The 18,624-nt window shown below is 38.2% G+C and overlaps 1 protein-coding gene across 2 annotated transcripts in view; it reads right to left on the bottom strand.

Annotated features, from left to right (window-relative positions):
* Ptpmeg (protein tyrosine phosphatase Meg) overlaps window positions 1–18,624 on the bottom strand; it is a 595,691-nt gene that overhangs the window by 102,804 nt on the left and 474,263 nt on the right. For both annotated transcript variants that reach the window (XM_089247192.1, XM_089247198.1), the window contains one exon: window positions 8,519–8,609. In XM_089247192.1, the coding sequence (XP_089103318.1) occupies window positions 8,519–8,609 (91 nt within the window). The remainder of the gene's footprint in view (window positions 1–8,518; window positions 8,610–18,624) is intronic.

Raw genomic sequence — 18,624 nt, 5'->3', positions numbered from 1 at the left:
GGGCAAATCAAAAGCTTTGGATTGTGAGAATTTGGCCTCAGAGCAGAGAAATGTTTGTTCCTGGGACTGAATATATTCTGTATGAACCACTCGTAGACCCCCAAAAATTCTTGCTTATTGTTGGATGTTGAAGAGGGACAGAATTTATGACATGATGTTGCTCTCCACTTGTTAATGAAAGATATATAGAAAACTGGATGTTGTGAAGATATTTATGAAAGTCGTATTATAAAAGTCAAAAAGGAGAAAGTTTGTTGAATGGAACACTGTTTGCTTTTCGTTTTATTAAAGAATAGTTATGAAATCATTAGGACAGTTCTCTATAGTATTTTTAAACTGTGTAACCAAATACTTTGTATGAAATGGTAATTGATTTTTGATTACATTAGTTAAAATATTGAAAACATGGCTTCTTATTTTTTGTAAAAACCTGACGTGATAGATAAAAATTGAAGTCATTTATGGAACCAGCATCAAAAATTGATTCAGGAACACTGACTTTTAAGAAATCATCTGACAAAAAGTTTAAAAATGCAGACTAGTGTTATTAGAAGTTTGAATGATTTTTCAGAAATTTTATTGTTAACTAGCTATAATACCCGGCACTGCCCAGGGTTTCTTCAATGAGGCTGTTTGGATCACGTGATATCTCCCTCTTTCTTTGAGGAGTGGCGGATCCAGGGGGGGGGGGGCGATGGGGGCGATCGCCCCCCAAGAGCCTTTAAACAATAGGTAAAGGGGCGATCGCCCCTCTTAAGAGCCTTCAAGCAAACATAACTCCAGTTACCTCACTTTTTTTCTTTATTAATCCTTAATTTTTTAAATTAATTTCCCTTTTTTCTCAAAGTTTCTTTCCCTAAAATTTGTTCCCCAAGTTCCACCTTGAGATTTCTTCTGCTGGTAAGGTCGAAAAAATAAAGAAGCCATAGCCGGAGGAGGGTCAATTGTATTCCCACCAAGGTTCTACAGGGATTCCATACGATTCGGCTGTCACGCTGCCTTTTCGCTGCAACATACCCCATAGCGCCTAAGCTTGACGTGGATCAAAAAATGACCATGTCTTCGAAAAAAACTGTTTTCAGTAAGCAAAAATTTTAAAATTTTAAAATAAATGGGTGTTAAGAAAATTAATTTTATTACTTTTTGTAGCACATCTGGGGTTTTCCCAGAGAATGAAGCTGCATTTGCTTACGGATTCACTGATAATGACATTAACGGGAGGTTCCCTCACAGGGTGAGGCTAACAGGGCTCAGGACGATTCTTATCATTTTTTGATTTGCACTCTACAAATTCACTATAGTGGGGCCTAAAAGTATGAAAAATCTCAGCAAAGCCCCCCTCGAAAACGTAGCTCAAAAGCCCTGCTGCAGAAGGTGAGCATTTGAACACATAGCTTCTCTATAATATCTATGAAAATATAGGCCTCGGCCCCATCTAATAATTAAAGCCTTTGTAATTTGAAATAAGTACCTGGTTTAAACATTATAAATGGATCGCGCATATAACGCTTTTCCAAAAACCGCCATAAAATCGTTTTAAGCAGAAAAACGCTTTAAACGGGAAATATTAATATTTCCCATTCAAAGCGTTTTTCCGCTTGCAACGTCTCTATAGTCTGAGCATTAGTTGAAGATGGGACCATGAAAATGAATCGCACTAAGCGGGAAAAGGTTCTAAGAGTAGTGCCGCAACCAGATGCTTGGTCAGCATCTTGGTGTCCCTTGTAATGTTAAAGGGCAGGTAAAAGGTTGAAATTCACGCCCCCCCCCCCTCTGGTCCAGTACCCGGGGCACCAAACCTACCTCCTCTTCCCATGTTTCGGCCTTGAGGAACGTTATAAGTGGAATCCACTATATAAAATTGATTGTGTGGTGTCGGATGTTCTGCGGGAATTAAATTTAACCACCATCTTTTCAGACAAAAAATCTGAAAATTAATATTGTGCACTTGATAATCATAATTAAATATTAATGAAAATCATTCCAATTTGCATGAAAGTAAGCTTTTGCTATTTAACGTATCTGTGGAGAAAAACTGTTTTTGAACAGGTTTTTGACAACCATATAGTCTGCACAAAATTGAATAAGAAATTTATTATTTTAAATTGCGCAATATTAAAATTTCATTAGGAAGTTTTTTTACTCTCAAATTTTTCTTAATTATGCAGACAAATTAGTACCCACATATTTTATTGAAATATGCGTGAATTATTTCTTGTTATCGAAAGCAGTCTATACTTGTTTCAATAACTTTTCAATGTTATATTTTCATATTTAAGAACATTTTCATATTTTATCTTGACGTCCTATTCGAATAAGCAAGATTTACCATTTAGTATTTCGTGTATTTGTGTTTCCAAGATTTTATATTTCCTGATTAGTAATTCTCTGAAACTCGTGCTGAGGTAGTTCCAAATTAAAGTTTTCATCCTTTATGAGTTGTTTATTTGAAACTGAACCAGAGATTCAGGTTAGGAGATTGAGAGTAATTTTGGTGTTCAGTCAGAAGCGCATTTACGGTTTTGCCGCCTGTAAGCTATTCAAATTTCACCGCCCTTCTTCCACTCTAGTCTAATTTTCTCGACTACTCTATCCACGAATTTTCCATCCCATGTTATAGCCCCCCCCCCCTCTCCTGCAAGTACACCTTTATTAAAGTCACTCTTTTAAAGGTCCGTCCCACGAGAGTTTGCTAGGGGACGCTGGATAAGATAATTAAAGTTAAAGATAATAAAAGTCTTTGTCAGGATCCGCAGTCGTCTCGGGCCTTGGGGAAGCAATAATTTTTAAGGCTTTCAATACAAAGGCAGAGGAACGAGCGTCTTCCTTTGTGAATGACTGAACAAGTATGATTTACTTCACGCCGGCTGTTATTTTTGCGGTTTATGTCCGATAAAGACTTTTATTAATTTTAATTATCTTACCCAGCGTCCCCTAGCAAACTCTCGTGGGACGGACCTTTTAGTAATTTACATGTTTGCACCCTGTTTTGGTCACACACGTGTTTGACGCTGGTTTTGGTAATTGTTTCGTTACTTACACGCGCTCTAGACAATACCGTCTTAACGCATTCCCCGCGGGCGGGGCCTCAAATGCAGAGGGGCCTCTGGTTTAAAATTTTAAAAGTAAACGTGTCTCGCCAGGTAGGGGGCTCAGAAAAATTACTTTTTCCGAGGGCCTAGTATACGCTTCTGACGGCTGACTCTAGGCCACTCACTGAACTGGTCCCTCACTCTTCATGTCACTCATTTGATCATTCATATTCTTGCAAACCGGGTCGAACCTCGTCCGGCAATCGAGGGACCCGGGTTCGACTCCCGGTAGAGGCAGAGATGAGTTTTTTCCTTCCTTAAAAAATTAACATCTCAAATAATAAATATCTTCACAACATCCAGTCTTCTGTACATCTTGTATTAACAAGTGGAGAGCGACATTCATGTCAAATACTATTTTTGTCTCTTTTGCAGTTATGAAAGTCTGATGTACCTGTATAAAACTTATAAAACGCAATGCAAACATGTAAATATTTTTTGAATGAAAATTAAGGTTACATACTTTTTTTATACAGGTTTACTTCTTCACAGAGGATTCAATTTATTTATACAAGGATTTGTGTGTGTATGTGAAAAATTATGTATTATAAATAAGCACCAATTTTTTTGGATATATTTATCATATATTAGATATGAGGTATAATCCATATATTACATATCTAAGTTCATAGTTACATTTTCTGTTTGTGGTTTCTTGTAATATTTTAATACGTGAATCTTGCATCTAAATGCTTACATGAAAAAGGTAGAAGAAATACAAAAAAATGTGATTGTGATTCCAAGGAATTATTTTTATCACATTTGTTCCTAAGAAAACATTTAAAAATATTTCAAAATACACATATTCTAAACATTGCACTATGCAGCAATTTTTGGAATACATAAACTAACCTTAAAATTAAATTTTAACCTGAAAGCAACACATTTTCTTTGAAAACAAAAAATTCCCCCCCCCAAAAAAAACCCCGGTTTTTTACAGGGGGGGGGGGGAATGGGTATCTACCCGAGAAGCAAATCTGACAACCCTGGCAGAGACTCATAGCCAAATCCACTCTATAATATAAAATCACAAACTTGAAAAGGGACTGTTTCTATGCAATGGAAATTAGTGACAATTTATGTTACAGAAGTTGGTTACGTTTTTGTTGTATGAAAATCTACTTTTTTCTGTTACGGAAATTGGTTACGATTTTGGGTCAAGTTTGAACATATTGGGAACTAGTTGGCCTATCCGGACCTAGTTTTAACCAGTCTTTCGATGAATCTTGTATTGACAAGTGGAGAGGACGTTTCTATATGCATATGGCCATCTGGTAGGCCTTTGTCATTCACGAGTTATTAGTTGATTAAAGGCGCCATCCATGTACGGTGCCTTTCAACATATATATATATATATATATATATATATATATACGCTCCAAGGTTGAAATACTCTATCTGCTTCCATAGCTTAGATGGTAGAGCACTCGTCAGGCAAGCGAGAGACCGGGGTTCGAGTCCCCATGGGGGAAGTGACGAATTTTCTTCCTTGTAATCATCTCCACAAATAACCAGTCTTTCGATGAATCGGGTAATGAATAGGCTATATTCTCGTGGCCCTGTAAGATTGATCTCCGGTAGAGGGTTGAGGAGAGAGAGAAACACTAATATATAGTATAGATATATCAGTGTTTATGCATAGCTGCCAACTTTTGAAAATGAAAATTCTGGAGATTTTCGCGCACACCCGTATTTTATGCTAAAACCACTCCCTAATAAATACAATAGGGATTTTTCCAAATAAAATAGGGATTTTCCAAACATAAAAGTTGAAGCGTAGGGAATAAAATCCCTACTTAAAAACTGAAGTCAAATTAAAATAGGGATTTTACACACATGGAAGTTAAACCCATGGGAATAAAATTCCTACGCAAAAAACAAGTGAAATTGGAGGTCAAAACTTCAATGATGTAAAAATAAATATTGTGTTCAATCAGAAACGATGTGAACAAACATTCTGCGCGAATGACCCCAAAATCATCGGAAGATGAAGGAAAACACCGTCAATTTTTGAAGAACACTGACTTTTTGTGACACTTGCTTGATGTTTTTTTTCACTTCACGACTGATGATTGCAGTCTTTCCATGACCGATGTTTATGTCCGTAACACAACTTGTACAAAAAGGAAAAGTCAGCCCTCTTCTGGAACGTTTGATGAAAGGAAATTCATCGGAATAAGTATCTTTAAAATTGATTAAATATGTTTTTGCTTATCATTATTCATGCTTTGTTATATCGCACGTACGTAACTTCAACAAAAGAAATTTTGACCACATGTGCATCACCAAAATCTTCAATTATTATCCAGGATTATTGGCTGCTAAGCCATTTCCCTGCACGATAAGACAAACAACTTTCTAGTTACCATCAGAGGGCTTGTAAAACTTCCTTAAAAAGGGAATTTCCCCATTTACGACGTGTGACGTCATTTCGAAAGGGAAAAAAAAGAGGCTTCATGCCCCACAAGAAATTCCTTAGGGATTGTTTTCATAAGCGGGGATTTTTTTAATGAAGTAGGGAATTTTTAGGGACAATTAGGGATTTTTGTGATTTTCGTAAAAATTCGGGAGATTTAAGAACATTTCGGGAGATCGAGCGATGAAGATAAAATTCGGGAGATTCCCGAAAAATTCGGGAGACTTGGCAGCTATGTTTATGTATAAAGCACACTGTAAATGTATAGAGCAATGAAATTTAAGCAGAAAAGAAAAAAAAATTTTTTTGAACATCAATAGTCAAAAAATTAGGAACAACTCTCACTCAAATTTGGACTCATCCATTCAGCACGCCTGCTGACACAATGAACCAGATTTGTTGGTAAAAAGCATTCTCCTGGTCAGAAGCACCAGCTAACATTGCAATTTTCTAGTTCATGAGGAAAACAAGAGATTTGAATGACTTTAAATGCAGCATGATTGTGGGCGCCAGAAGGGGCAGTTCCGTTATGTCGGAAGCTGCTAACCTTCTTGGCCCCTCTCATATAACAGTATCTGAGAGGTGGTGGTCTTCAAAAAATGGCAGCTAAGCCAAAAAACTAGAGTGAAAAGCAAAATAGTGGGCAGAAATCACTTGTGAACAAAAGAGGTGCCAGGCAACTGACACACATTGTGTGCAATAGACCTTCAATGCAACAAATTGCAGCATGTTACAACTCAGGATCATTGCAGAGCATATCTGTATGCTCTACAAGACAGATCTTAAAATGAATTGGGGTTTTAATAGCTGGCGAATAACAAGAGTCCTTTTTGATTTTGCAGCAAAACCAAAGAAAACAGCTTTTGTGGAATAAGGAACAAAAAAATTTGACACTTGATGAATGGAGAAGGTTCTCTGGTCTGACAAGTCACGATTTCTTCCCCATGACACTGATGGCAAGATCCGTGTGTGGCACAATCAGCACGAAGCTATGGATCGGGCAGGCCACATAACAACTGTTCAAGTGGGTGGTGGTGGAATCACTGTCTGGGGAGTGTTTTCCTGGTATACTCTTGGTTCCTTATTTCTTCTGAAAACATCTGTCAATGTGAGTGCCTACCTCCACATCGTTGCGAACCACACGCACCAGTTTATGGCCATAATACTTCCTGATGATGACTATTTCTAGCAGGACAATGCATCCTCCCATAAGGCTGGAATTACCTGATTTGTTTCAGGAACAGAATTCAGTTTCAACTGTTACGATTCAGTCACCTGATCTCAACCCGATTGAGCATTTGTGGGACAAGGTTGTATGGTCTGTTAAAAGCTAAGAAACACCACCTTCTTACGTGATGGAATTAAGAGCAAGATTATCTTATATATAAATGTGAAAGTATGTCTGTCTGTCTGTATGTATGTATGTTCTTTATACAAATCTACAGTTTTAGACCAATCGTCGCCAGATTTTGCATATATACCAAACAGGACTGGGATTGAACCGTAGGCTACTTTAAAAGTTCATCAGAGCTGGCCAAATGCCCCAAATGGGCGAAAAACTGTCTGGCAACAATGGTTTTGGGGCCTCAACAATCATTTTCGGAACGTTTATTTTGGTTACTGTGGTTCACAACAATGCGTTTCAGACGTGTGTATATATGCCTATACAATGGTTTGTCACACCATTAATTCTGTTATTATATAACAGTTTATTCCTTTATAACGGTTTGCAACTTTTCCAATCCTCCCAGTAATTGAAGAAAACCCGGGAAGAACGCTTTTTATTTCTGCTAGCCTATATACAGGGTATCCTTTAAGTGCTAATGCGGCCTTTATCTCATCAACAGCACATCGTAGAGATATAGTTTCAAGTTAAAAAATGCTTAAAAGGCGTTTGAATAATATTTGCTGCACAAGCTGGATGTCACTAATAACAGAGGACAACAACTACGACAAAAATGGCTGAAAATATGTTTACGTAATACTTAAATGGCCCCTGTCCCATTCACTTTAAAGCGATTACAGTTCCCGATTCGTTTAACTTTTGCCATGACAATCAACAAAGCGCAAGGCCAGTCGTTAACAGTGGCAGTTATCAACCTGCTTGAGCCCTGTATTTCTCACGGACAGCTTTTCGTCGCTTAACTGTTGCCATGACAATCAACAAAGCGCAAGGCCAGTCGTTAACAGTGGCAGTTATCAACCTGCTTGAGCCCTGTATTTCTCACGGACAGCTTTTCGTCGCCTGTTCGCGTGTTGGTAATCCCAAAAATTTGTGCATCTACTCACCAGACGGGAAAACAAAAAATATTGTGTATCCACAAGCGATTGCCTCAAGCTTTAAATTAAAATATTTAATAATAAAAGTTATTTTTTCTTTCTTGATGCAGAAATTTTTTTGATTAAGAAATAATTAATAAGCTATACGTATATAAATCTTTTACGGGACAGGCAATGTCGCCGCCGGGTATCAGCTAGTTAATTATAATTAAAAGCATTATTTGAATGATTGCTCCTCAACGGTTTCAGCAACATGTAGATTCCATGCCTAGAAAAATATCTGCCATCAAAGCAGGGGCGGATTTAGAGCTCGCTATTGGGTGGGGTGATTTTTCCCACATTGCTGTGGATCATGTGACCATATCTCCCGTATTTCCAGGGGTCCCGGTTTTCTCTGTCCCAACTTTATTGAAAAAAAAAAATGTCCCAGTTTTTCCCCATTTTTTAGTCGAAGTTCTCTGGAATTCGTTATTTAATCAAAAACATTGATACAATTTTCAACTGATTTATTGAATGCATTATTGTCATATTTACTTTTCTCTTGGGGAGGGTGAGTCTGTATCAAAGCCAGAGGAGGTCCCACATGATATTAGATAACAAGTAGCAGGGTGTTCTTAATGTTTTGGTTACTGGGTGTAGATTAGTTTTACAAATAGTACAGATAAGGGGCTGTTTTGAACAAAAGCATGAAATAAGGTGTGATAACAAAATGAAGTAAATTTTAACTTACATGGCGATATGTCTCTATATCTGTTTTTATTTATATTCTCTGCAAATTTAGCTGAACTCATAGTCATTCCAGGTTTCTTCCGGTACAATTGCTATAAAATACTTGCTTTCAATTTTCTTTAAAAATGTTTGTACATTGCAAAAATACATATAATATTGGAGAACTGGAAAAAAAATTCAAATCCACACAACAATCAAAAACACAAATCTGTCAAATCACCAGTCATCACCACGAGCTGAGGATTTTTTTTGCTAGTTGAGTGAAATGTGAAATTTGGCAGATTAGTGTTTAAGAACATACTACACTAACAAAAGTTTTGATCACTCTCTGGGAATTGTTCTCATACGTCATCTTGGATAAACTTCGATTTGAATAATTTGATGAAATTATTTTACAAGAGGACATTTTACATCAGGCCAGTAGCCAGAAATTTCGTTGGGGGGGGGGGGGGTGGGGACCAACATGATAGAAGAATATAGATTCGACAATTTTTTTCCCCTTTTTTCAGTCATGGCTATGGGCATCATGATAACTTTTTTTCACCTTCAACCTTAATTTGCACCAGCCCTTGCAGCAATCAGAGTTTATATTGAATTTGCAGACAATAATCTCTTTTATTCAACCCCCTTATCAGCTCGATGTCACATGGTTGTGTAATGTTGTCCTTATTCAGAAAAGATGGTTTGTCATACCAAAAAACGTTTTCTAACAGATTTTTTTTTTGTTCTACGTGCATAGAAATAAGCATTTACAGTTTTCTCCCCTAAAAACTTATTCAAATTTTATTTATGGTGTTTAGCTATTTTCTTCTTTCAGCAAACTGTTAGCTCAAATTAATAATAGCCATAATCAATATTTTAGCAATTGAAACATTCTTAAAATCACAATTTTACTTAAAAAGTACATATTCCCTATTAATCAGTTTAGACTATTACAAACTAGACAATATGAAATTCAATATCAATTAGTAAAACAATAGTACTAAAACAGTTTTTGTACATTGCACCTAAGAAATATAATATAAATCAAGCAATAAAATCAGAAAAATGCTCAAAGAATACAAATAACTAATAATTAAAAATTCATGTTTATAAGAAAGAGAACTACCATATATACTCATGAAAAAGTTTTTTGTTTGAAAATTTGTTCTTATATTAGGAGCATGGCCCCACAAAGGGGGGAGGGGCTGACAGAACTCTAGCCCTGGGGCCCAGGACAGTTCTCATCATTTTTTGCTTTTTCACGCTATAAATTAACTATAGGGGCTCGTGAAAAGTCTGACCACAGGGCCCGCAAAAGATACCAGCCTAGGGGCCCCGCTCCAGGATGTGGGGGCCACGATTAGGAGCAGGGACGCCGGAAGTCAGAAATGATTGGTGTTGCTCAAAGTATGGAAGTAATTTCTCTGTACAGGATGTTATATATTGCTACTTGGCTATTCTATTTACTGTTTGGTCCACTAACTATAGCTTTGCTATAGCTAATTTTGCTTTCACCCATCTCCGTTGCCTGTGCCTTACTATGCTCGCACGTTTTGCACTCGCTAATGATGTCCTGCAGTGTTGTTGTTGATCTACTCGTTTCTCCGACCAGTCTTTCTTGTAGTGCTTTGTCACTAAGTCTTTGGATGATCTTATCACGGAGCATTCTTTCCATCGACTGCCCGTAATTACATTCGACGACCGCGCATAGTAGCCGCGAATAATAGTCGGCAAATTTTTTGCCTTTTTCTTGTTTCATTTCAAGAAACTTGAAAGATGCATAAATCTCGTTCTGATAGTCAGAGAAATATTTGTCGAACTCATGAAGGATTTGTTCGAGCGATATCGCAGTGCTTGCCGCTGCGGGCACAATATCGAAGGATCGCAACTGCTTCAATTCCTCTCCACACACATGATGAAAAACAGCAGTTTTCGTAGTTTCTGCCTCCAAGCTGTATTCAAGCGCTTCTAAATAATACAAGAAATCTTCCTTCCAATACCTCCATGCTTTGGACGGGTTTGCTCCGGCATCGAATGGCTAGATGGTCGGCAGGCTGTTTGCCATCTTTTTCAGATCTTTGAATCTTAAATTCAAAAAAATGTATTTCTCTAACTGACACCATGTTATATATTGCTGCTTGGCTATTCACTGTTTGGTCCACTAACTATAGTGATGGACATAGATTGCTACAACCACTTAGCATGGCATCAAGAGCATGACTGCCTTTCTTTATTACCATCACCATCTTACAAGACAGGATGGTGCTGCCATCTACAAATGGTATTATTAAGTAGTAGACATATTACACAGGACATAATATTTAAACCTAACCATACGTCCCTTTTTTCAAGTAGTGTCCCATTTTTTTCGAATCTACACGTATTTGACTTTAGCGATGACCCGTTCTTCAACCTACTTTTGTAGTGGTAAGATTTTTACTGCAGTAAAATGTAACAAAACTATGCTGGAGGGGGTATAGGGGTCCCGTGTCTGCCCCAAGACCAGTGCTATCTTAATCCATGGGCCCACTGGGCACTGCCAGGGGGCCTCAAGAGAATGCGGGCCTCACAAAAATGAGAACCAGTTAAAATTTTCGAGAATTTGCCCAATGGGATCTCAGAAAAATTGCTTAGCCCTGGGACCCATGATGCTCTAAAGACAGCCCTGCCCAAGACAATCAAAAATTAAAATTATTATTTTTTGAATAAATTAAAATATTGAAAAAAAAATACCTTTACGCATGCTATATTTTTCAATTTCTGTTAAAATGTTTTTTGATGGCAATGAATTCAAAATGTCTCTGGGACAGATATCCAGTCCCCCCTCATAATATTCACATAAAACTGTGAAATTCTATTATAAACAGATGAAGTGGTGGAAAATGGGTTTAATCATCAATCAATGATGGTTTTGATAATCAATTCTTTAAAACCATACGAATGCATATTCTGAAATCGAATAGTTCTGTGGCATGTATTTTATAGTTTTTAATCAATAATTTTGGATGATGATTTTAGTTGAATTCGCGTTTCAAGTTCTCCGATAATTTAAATTGACAACCATCACCACACAGTAACGTTGCGGATCATTTGAGTACAATGCTTCAGAATATTGGGGAAGCTTACATTGAAAACAGAAAGTGATGCGGCATCTTGCAAAGTTTTCAGAAGAGACTGTTAAACTGCTCTGGGAAGCCGCGGATAAGCATTGATTAGGAAAAGAGGTGCAGCGGTGGAAAAAGTTTCAGAGCTCTGACATAATATAAGTATATAAGAGGCCCTCACACATCCTCCAACTCTGCCTGCGCTAGGATCTCTGACGGGCCACCAGGCCAAGTGATTTTTCTGAGGCCCTATTACGTAAATTATCAAAAGTTTCAACCAGATCTGATTTTTGTGAGGCTCCTCTTCTCTTATACCCCCAAGCCGTGCATAGGTGGGCCCATTCTTTTGACGGCACTCCCACCCGTCAGCAAAACTCTGACCCCTCCTTGTCAGCAAAATTTTGTCAGTACCGCCCCCTACCTCCTAACGCATATTGTTGGGATCAGGAACGTACGCAGGAGGGGGCATAGGGGGTTCATGCGCCCCCCCCAGACTAAAAAATATCTTTTAATGTAAAAACATTTAAAAAAAATTAAATTTCGAAAGAAAATGCCTTTATATGTCATTATAATTGATTTCTGTTATTTGAATGTTATTTGAAGGAGAGGAACTCAAAATTTACCTTTCAGAAATCGATTGCGACCCACCCTTTAAGCCATATATGGTAAACCCTGGACCCCCGGACCAAGTGTGGGCCTGAAGTGGTTTGCCCCCCTCGAACCCAATTTTGTGAAAATGAACTAAGCGGCACATTTACAGATCGCTTAAATAACCCATGGCACAATCCCAGTACATTTAAATGGCCCCCGGTGCGGTTCTACATCACTCAAGTTACCCGCGGAACATTCACAGATTACTCAAGCGATCCGTGGCATAATGATGGATCATTTGACCAGTTCCAGAGCACTTAGGGATCCATGAAACATTTAGAGATCGCTGAAGAGGCTCTGTAAGGAATTTATCATTAGGGAGAATGTTAGTTCAGGTGCTCACAATCTATCCAAAGGTTTTTTTGTTTTTGACAGACCGAGTAAGATACCACTAAATATTTCATATTTTCATAAAGGGTGGTTGGTGACGTAAGCATTATCCAAACCCCCGCTCCCCCCCAAAAGTCAGCAAATCGGGACCCCCCCCCCCCATCGATGCTGACGTAATACTTGTATGACCACTTACCTAAGGGGCCCGGTGCGTCTCAATAGTTTTGGACACGAAAAATATTTGCCCGATTTTATATATTTAGGGGTAGGAATCACAAGAGCGTAGTGGGGGGGGGGGATTTGGGGGTCTGGTCATGTGAGATGTGAGAAAATGAGCGAAAAAAGGGGAAAAGATGGCCAAATCTATTGTTCTATCATTTTTGTCCCCCTCCCCCCCAAACAAAATTTCTGACTACGCCCCTGAGAAATCGGCATCCATTATTTCAAAATATACAAGAATGCTGTGAAATATTCATACAGAAAATGTTAAATACACAATTCAATAGATTAACACAAAAACTGGTAAAAATTCAGCACTGAAGGTAATTTTAAACTAATGACAGAAAATAAACCTGAAACTGATAAAAATTTTGGACTTGATGAATCAAAAATAATTGAAGGAAATAATTCCTGCACCAAAAACAATTCAGAATTTATGGGGAAAAAAATTTCAGGATTGTTGAAATAAATAATTCCAGAATTGATGAAACTTCAGAATTAATGCAAGAAGTTATTTCAGAATTCCTGAAAGTCTCCAATAGCTAACTGTGAGTGCGGGGGACCACAAAGCACGGTGTCCAGTGCGACTGCTCCTGTCGCACATTCCTAAGAGCGGCTCTCACTTTCACAGCGGAAATCACTTTTCCTCATTTCTCTTTGACAGCCTCAACTGTTTGTCAGTGAATATATGTTGTTTAAATTTTGTTGACTGGGCTATGCCCTCACATCCCGTTGGCTGGGATTTTTGGCGGCCCAAAGCAGAAGCGGATTTAAGGGCGGGTGCACCAGGCGCAAATCCTGGCCATGTAAGACCCAAACGTTACACTTTTTTCTAATTTAAGGGGTCCAGTATAGTATTTACTTTTGCGTACAGGGCCTCAACTGACTTTGATCGGCATCTGCTTCCGATGCAAAACTTTTCACTGGCTCTTCTGTAGTGAATTTACAGCTTGAAAAAAAACCCAAAAAATGTATGGTAATTGTCCCAGGCCCCAGAGCTGTTCCCATGTCGGCCCTACCCTTGTGAGGTCAAATGCCGAACTTGACAATACGGAAATTGGGCGTCGACATCTGCACAATAATTTTACAGAATTTAAGACTTGAATGTTATTGGCAACATTCCCAGTTTAACCAACAGCGGGTGGTTTTTCTACAGTTAATTACACAAAAAAAAAGAAAGGAAAAAATATCATTTAGATAAAAGCAAACTTACGTGGGGTAGAAGTATAGTTCATCAATGTGTCACTATGAAATCCTTTGAACTTTGAAAAAAAACAAATCTTAAGCTTTTTTTTTTTTTTTTTTGCTCACATAGGAGTGTTTCATTATTCCAATAGAGCAAATTTGTGATTACTACTATCTGGCATAAATAGTTCAATCTTACATGAACGGCGAGGAATGGTTCGATTCTCTACATGCAGCTGGTCATCCAACAGACATTGGTGTGTAATTTTTTTCCCCGCTCATAGGAAGCCCAGCCAGGGCCGCAACTAGGGGGGGAAGCACACGGGTTTCGTGCCCCGCTAGACCCGAGGGGGCGCAAATTTCATTCTGAAACCTCACCTTCAACATTACAAGGCGGCATCAAAATGCGCGCTTGCCCCGGGTGACCAAGTATATAGTTGTGGCCATGAGTTCAGCAATCCGTTGTAACATGGCCTCATTGGCGCTCGCCTAATCTTTACCCCTTATGTAATAGTAGTGCATGTGTTATGTTTTATTATTGAGTTTGGGTTATGTCTATCATATACTTTATGTTTATAATTATTTTCTGTCGACTAAATAAACTTTTTTACTTACAGACGTTTTCGGTACTGACATGCCACGAACTGTTTTAGGAAGAACAGAAACTAGTTTCTGAACTTGCCGCTTGGAATGCCGATGTCGATGGGGGCACATGTGCGTTACTCCTCATTTACATGCTTAGTGATTTGAGAGCTATATATAATCACGTCCGTGCTTCAAATCGGTCTTCAGTCTGATGTAGCGCTATATTCGCAAATCATCCGAACAACTCGGCTGGTCTGTTGTTCCCGTCATGCAAGTTCCCGTCAGTTGCTCTCCAAGAATACAGTTCAGGAATGTCTAGTGTCCGTTCTCGATCTTAATACCTTCGTAGATCTTGCAGACTGCGATCTGGTGTTGGCTGGCATAGTCAATAGCAGTGGTCTGATACTGTTTCCTCGTATGATGCTGAAATCTGCAATCTGATGCTACCTGTTCGTCACGACGTCCGCCATCGGACTCCACCGTTTGAACGCCGAAATCCACGTGTAGTACTGCCAATGTCCGCGATCTAATGACACCTCTTCGTCAACGTCCTGGGTTCGTTGATATATCCGTTAACTGGATTCCACCACTTGGTCGTCGAATTCCCTGTGTGGTTCTACCGGTGTTCATGATTTAATATTGTCTCGTCAACGTCTGGGTTTGTCACGACATCCGTCATCTGATTTCTACAGCTTGACCGGCGAAGACCAAGTGTAGTTCTGTCTACGTCTGTGATCCGATTCCACCACCTCATTGACGCCTTGGGTTCGACGTCGAGTTCTATGTGTGACTACTGACATATGTGGTCGAGCATCATCACATCCATAGCCGAGTGTCACTTCCGCCCTAGTCTCTTCACCATAAGCATTACTTTGCAATCTTCCTACTAGTGAAGGGTTTCCCATTGATTTGATGTCTTGACTAATGTGTGCTTTAATTTGTAATAATAGAAATAAATAGTTCAAAACTGTTTGGTTCATTGGCAGATAAAGACATACGTTGCACCATATTGCTGTACAGCAGAAACGATTTTCCCCCTCATGTGGTAAGTATACTCAGGGCTCCCACTCAAAAAATGAGAAAAAGTAAGAAAACGCAGGACTAAAAAGTAGGATGGGGGAGGGTAACCCTCTTAGACAACATAATCATAGCATAATGGAAAAAAATCCCTAAAAAAATTTTTTTTTGCAAAAAAAAATTTTAATTTTGAATTTACTTTTTTTTCATAGCACTATTTCAGTTTCCTATAAGATTGACTCAAGCCAAAGCAAAATGACAAATGACTTGGTTACAAAACCTTTGGCCAAAACAGTGCACTAGCAACCACAGATAATTCTTTGCTGTCTCTCCTCATATATATTACATTCTTTTTTTGGAGTGCAGAGCATTTTCCTAAGTGCAGAGCTTGTCAACTCTCTCAACAAGGCACGGCATATTTTCAAGACATACGTTTTTTAAGAATGACGCTCCTTCGAGACCACTTTCAAAAGCACAGTGCAAAATGTGTAGGTTACAAGATCCGATGTAAATAAGGCAAGGTGAACCTGTTTTACTGCGTTGCCCATCATTTTTTAAAGGGATTTGTTCACATTTTACTGTTCAATGCCAGTGTAATCATTTTTGACAAATGCAAATTGTACTTCCATTTCTAGCTCGTTGCTGAGCATTGTAAATATTGTTTATGCCTCTTCATGCCTTAAAAATACAGAAGACAACTAAATGCTATTGGGTAGCATCAGAATCATCAAACCTAGAATAGGCCTATGAATCCAACTGCTTTGAAATGCAAACTGTTGTTTCACCTATTTGCACCATAATTTTGAATGATGAAAATTACTGTCCAAGACCACGAATATAATAAATACAAAATTATTTTTCCATCCAGACAGAAGTTTTTAATGACTACTATACTTGTTGAACCCTCAAACTAAGCAAAAGAAAAATTAATCAACCAAATGTGGTCCACATACACCCCCCTCCCAAATAACCTTAAAAATGATAAAATTTCTGCTTTGGCAGAATCATTAATTGCATTCTTCAACATTTGTAATATTTGGCAATATATCAATGATTTCCTGCTCAATTAAAATAAATTACACAAATTTTGTCGATAGGATTTGGTCGAAAACTAGAAAGTAGGACAAAACCGAGAAAGTAGGGCAAAAGTAGGACATTTTACCAAAAAGTAGGACGAGTGGGAGCCCTGTATACTGTATATCTATTCAAGAAAACAGCCAGGGAATTTTAGCCGCACACTAATTGCATGCTATCAGTGGCTCTTTTTTCGCTGAGTAAAAAAAAGACAGACAGCTTTAACATTGTTAATAGAACGCATGTGTTCAATGGGTCTTGCAAAATGATTGTTTCCTCTCCCTAGAGAAATACCGTATATACTCGTGTATAAGCCGACTTCCCCGACTTCAGGACCACCAAAACCGCAATAAATTGAAAACCTGTGTATAAGCGGACCCCAAAAAATCCGTGCATTTTAGAGAAAAAAAAATTCTTATATTTTCATAGAAAATGAATAGCTTGCGGAAATTTATAACAGAAAATGATTCAAACTTTTTAAGACGTTTCTTCTGAATCTTCAAACTCATCATAATTCATCAGCTTCTCACAGGGTGCGGCATCTTCGTTTTTATCCTCATCTGGGCTGTCATTGCTATTGTCATTTTCAAAGAGGATATCATCTTCAGTTCCGTCCATCGCATTGCTGATGCAACACTTTTTTGAAGGATCAGCGGAAACAGAATTCCACGCCTCATGTACCCATTGGCACACTAGGCCAATGTCAGGTTTCTTCAAGGCACCACTGTTTGTAGTTTCTTGATCATCGGAACTCATCCATTCAATCCACAAATTCCTCAAATAGTCTTTGAGAGGCTTGTTGATGCTCACATCTAAAGGCTGTGCAAACGACGTTAGCCCACCTGAAATCAAAGCCAATGATGTTTTCGATTTCTTTGCCTTAGCTTTGGCATTATCGGTTCTGTGGGGTTTGAACATATCCCATACCAATAATGCGGAAGTCAATATTTTCACATCAAAAGCTGACCCGAGTATAAGCCGACCCCCCCAACTTGAGGAACGAATTTTTCCACAAAAAAACTCGGCTTATACACGAGTATATACGGTATTTGGTTCCGAGGAAAACAAAGAAGCTTATTCCCCTTTGAAGTTATGCAGCTTGGCGAGTAGCACAGATGTTGTACTATTCCCCAAGGAACGTGGGGTACAGAGGTTTCTCATGGCATTATTTCTTCAGGTCATTTTCTGTGGTGCCGACCAGGGTTGTTTGGTTTAAACCTTGGTTTTAATCAAGTGGTTTTTTTCAAAAAATCAAATAAAAGTGGCCTAAATACCATTTTTTTTCCTTGAAAAATATCATAATGGTTCATTATTAGCCAAAATGTTTCATTTTTACCACATTTTTTTATCCTTGGGGTACATTCTGATGGTATATCTTTAAATGACATAAGATTTTATAAGTGGTTTTTTTCAAAAGTCCCATAAAAGTGGCAAGAATATATATATTTTTTTTCATATGAAATATCTTAGTTATTTAAAGCTATATACAGAAGCCAAAATTTCTCATTCTTGTCACATTTTCTCCCCAAAGCAGAATGTGCCAAAATCTGCGACGTATGTCGCAGAACAATTAGCTCTACTGCAGAACAGTTTGGAAGAAATTTAAGAAAAAGTGCAGAAAAAAAAAACATTATTACATGTATGGGGATTTTTACCACAGAACATTTCCAGTCAGCTGAGGGTTCATCGCAGAACAGTGCTAAACATTCTGCTTTGGGGCATTTTCTAACCTTTGGCTAAATTCTGATGCTCTATCTTCAGCAAATTCATGAATAAAAATTGCATCACACATCTAAATGTAGTGGTGTATTTCTCACAGGTTTCTTTTTCTTTTCACAAAGAAGCAGCAACAGTAGTGACCCCATCATGCTAGGGGCAGGTGGTCTTATAATCCAATAAAGACACCAACTGTCCTTAAAGGACAAAGACTAGTAGTTACATTACCTCACATACATTTTTA

This window comes from Pholcus phalangioides, unplaced genomic scaffold, assembly GCF_987345545.1.
Source record: "Pholcus phalangioides strain wild (caught in Gottingen) unplaced genomic scaffold, Ppha-v1.0 ptg000003l_1, whole genome shotgun sequence".
Lineage (NCBI taxonomy): Eukaryota > Metazoa > Arthropoda > Arachnida > Araneae > Pholcidae > Pholcus > Pholcus phalangioides.
Note: the sequence above shows the minus strand (reverse complement) of the source record. Positions and strands in the feature narration are given on the sequence as shown.